The sequence below is a fragment of the Phanerochaete carnosa genome (assembly GCF_000300595.1).
Source record: "Phanerochaete carnosa HHB-10118-sp unplaced genomic scaffold PHACAscaffold_7, whole genome shotgun sequence".
Lineage (NCBI taxonomy): Eukaryota > Fungi > Basidiomycota > Agaricomycetes > Polyporales > Phanerochaetaceae > Phanerochaete > Phanerochaete carnosa.
The window spans coordinates 254,655-257,398 of NW_006767634.1; the positions used below are offsets into that span (position 1 = coordinate 254,655).

Sequence of the window (2,744 nt, forward strand, 5' to 3'; positions counted from 1 at the left end):
CGACGCAGGACCGGATCCAGCGCGCGTGCTCGAGCTCGTAGACGATGTCGGCGCCGAGGACGACGTCGAACGGGTGGTCGAACGGCGCGAGGAGAGGAGGTGGGGACGCGGCGGCGAACGTCGACCAGTCGAGGGCGTGCACGGACATCGAGACTGCGGAGTCGCCTTCGACGAAATTCGAGGTGACGTTGTTGCGCAGGTTGGAGAGCACCGCCGGGTGGAAGTCTGTGCAGACGATCTCGGCGGACACGCCCTGTGCCTGGAGCATCTTTCCGACTGTCAGCCCCACGAGACCTGTGCCGGCACCAAGTTCGAGGACCCTGAGCGATCTTCCAGAGGCGATGTTGATGCCGAAGTCTGACGGGGACTGCACGAGCAGGTCCGCCATGAGGCAGGCACCGCCCCATGTCTGCGCGCCGACCGAAGCGTAGTCTTGGTTGTTGAGCGGGAGGTCCGTCAGCTGGACCCGGACGTCTACGCCGCCGACATGGTCAAAGACAAACAGGCGGGAGCGGGTCCCGGCGGATGCGGTGCCTGCGCAGAGGGCGAGCAGGCCCGCCGCGTCCTGGACGAGCGCCTCGGCATTCGCATCATCAGCGTCGAGTTGGTCCGCGCGCGATACCAGCGCGGTCAACCAGCGAATTGCGTACGCGCGTTCGTAACTGTCAGCGCACGTCGTGTCGAGATGCGAGGGCGGCGGCGGGGCCTGCGTGGCGTCCGGAATTCCGCGGCGACAACTTGTCAGGGAGGGAGATGTACATTGACCGGTTGCTAGCCTGCGGTATGAGCGGAAGTTTGGGCGGACCTCAGGGTTATAGAGCGAGTCAAGGTAGCCAAGGGCCGCGCGGAGATCTAGGAGGGAGCTTCGCTGGATTTTTGTGATTGGGGGCAGCCGTGCCGTCGGTGGACCCGCAAGAAACATAAACCTATGCGCTGGGCTTTTCTAACTAATTTGAAAGGAATATAAATACTAGCCCAGGTATCTGGCTAATGGATTAAGGGCCACTTAAGGGTCGCCCACCGAGCAGGAGTGAATAGAAACCCCTGCCCGCAATTAGCCGCCTAGCTGAACCTTGTTTGCACTTGTTATGTAAGGGCCCTCGGTCACAACATGGACAAATAACAGGGTTAATCCTCGCCAAGGGACCTGGGGTTGTCCATACCAAGCCTTCCGCGACCCTACTCCTGTGGTTGAAATCTAGTCATCTTTGGCTGGGCTGAAATCAGTACGCTCTCGCTCTCCTGTAGATCCGGCTGCGTTCAAATAATGCTTACCAGGTCAAAAGCACCAGGGCCACTGTGTTTGAACGTGGAAGATATCGTCCACGATGGTAGCTCAGATGAATATGCGCTAGTTAAAATTGTCAAGGTTACAAAGCAAGCCAACTGCGTGCTAATTTTAGTGCAATCGTACGCGAAACAGGTGAAAAAATCTGTGGCATAATGAACATCGTTGCAGCATTTTCATTAACCTCATGCTTTACCCTCAGTAATGCCGTCGCCACTCTGGTCTAGCACTGGACGATATGCTGTCGAAACCGACCGATCATCCAGGGTATACGTCGTACGACCGTGTTGGAGTTCTTCCCCAAACAGTACCGCGGAACCGGGTAGCGGGTGTACGGATATCAGCTGCGTCACTGCCGACACTCTATCACTCGTCCTCCTATCTTATCGCTTCACTTGGCGTCAAAATACTGAGGTATTCCACCAGTCAAGTCGCTGCTGTCGTGGCGGCTGCAATATCCTGCGCAGCAGGGCAGCACCGCGCGCGACAAATATTGCCGCGGGTCGGTGACATGGCGGGACCAACCTGTCCGCGCGGTGTCGGGAACACCAATCAGGCGGCGGAAGCTGGCGGATGGCTGCTGCGCGAGCTCCCCTTTGACTCGCCGCATCTGGGCCTCCCATAAAGCCAGCGCGCGACCCGCACGGCCAAGCCGAGACACCCAACACGCTCTCGACACCGATTTATGGCGAGCCTCTTCAGACGCGACGCACTTTGGCGAAGGATGTCGATGTCGGACGACCATGTGGTGGACAACTCGGTCGTGAAGTGGATCGACATCTTTATCCTCCTCTGCGTCTGCATCATCGCCATCGTGTTGCTGCCACAGACCGTCACTCGGTTCAGGACGCGTTCTGAATGGTGGAAAGGGATTATACTCTGTAAGTGTCGTTATAACGTATGCTGTCCAGATGGGGTCTTACTTTTGGCTGCAGACCAAGACAAGACGACTATTCGAGATGACAGCTCATCCATCACCGCCAGGAACTCGCGCGATCAGCCAAGTGTCGCGCAATTGAAGAGTGGCAGAAAGGGCATCCCACACGCCAGGTCGCTCGGCTCGCGTTTCCCCTTTGTCGCCAAAGTCCTTCGTTACCACCTGCCATTCCCCGGCGCCTGGACCTTCGGCAAGGCGTTCCTCCTGATCCTCTACTTCAGCACGCTGCTTTTCGCCGCGCTGTACCGTGATAGTGTCTTCAACAATTCGATCCGAGAGGGCGCGATCGTTGCTTCGCAGCTGCCATGGGTGTACATGCTGGCAAGCAAAAATAACATTATAGGAACGATGACGGGGCGCGGCTACGAAAAGGTATGCTAATAAGTCTGTTGCAAACGACCTAGGCTGAAATATCTGCAGCTAAACTACATTCATCGCATGGCCGGACGACTGACTGTCCTGGCTGCCAACGTTCATGCCTTGGGTTTCAGTATGTCTTGAGCATGTGCCACGATATTG

At 57.3% G+C, this 2,744-nt stretch overlaps 2 protein-coding genes across 2 annotated transcripts in view; one reads left to right on the forward strand and one right to left on the reverse strand.

The window, feature by feature from the left end:
• The window catches only part of PHACADRAFT_147308 (uncharacterized protein), a gene marked incomplete at its 5' end in the record, with an annotated part of 1,951 nt that extends 1,029 nt beyond the window's left edge, over positions 1-922 (reverse strand). Inside the window, one exon of the mRNA XM_007397643.1 lies at positions 251-922. Coding sequence (XP_007397705.1) covers positions 251-922 — 672 coding nt within the window. The remainder of the gene's footprint in view (positions 1-250) is intronic.
• Positions 923-2,423: 1,501 nt separating this feature from the next.
• PHACADRAFT_49775 (uncharacterized protein) lies at positions 2,424-2,717 on the forward strand (the record flags this gene model as incomplete). Its single annotated transcript, XM_007397574.1, has 2 exons — positions 2,424-2,597; positions 2,646-2,717. Coding segments are annotated over 2 exons (246 nt in total), but the record flags the coding sequence as incomplete, so codon positions are not given.
• Positions 2,718-2,744: the final 27 nt, after the last annotated feature.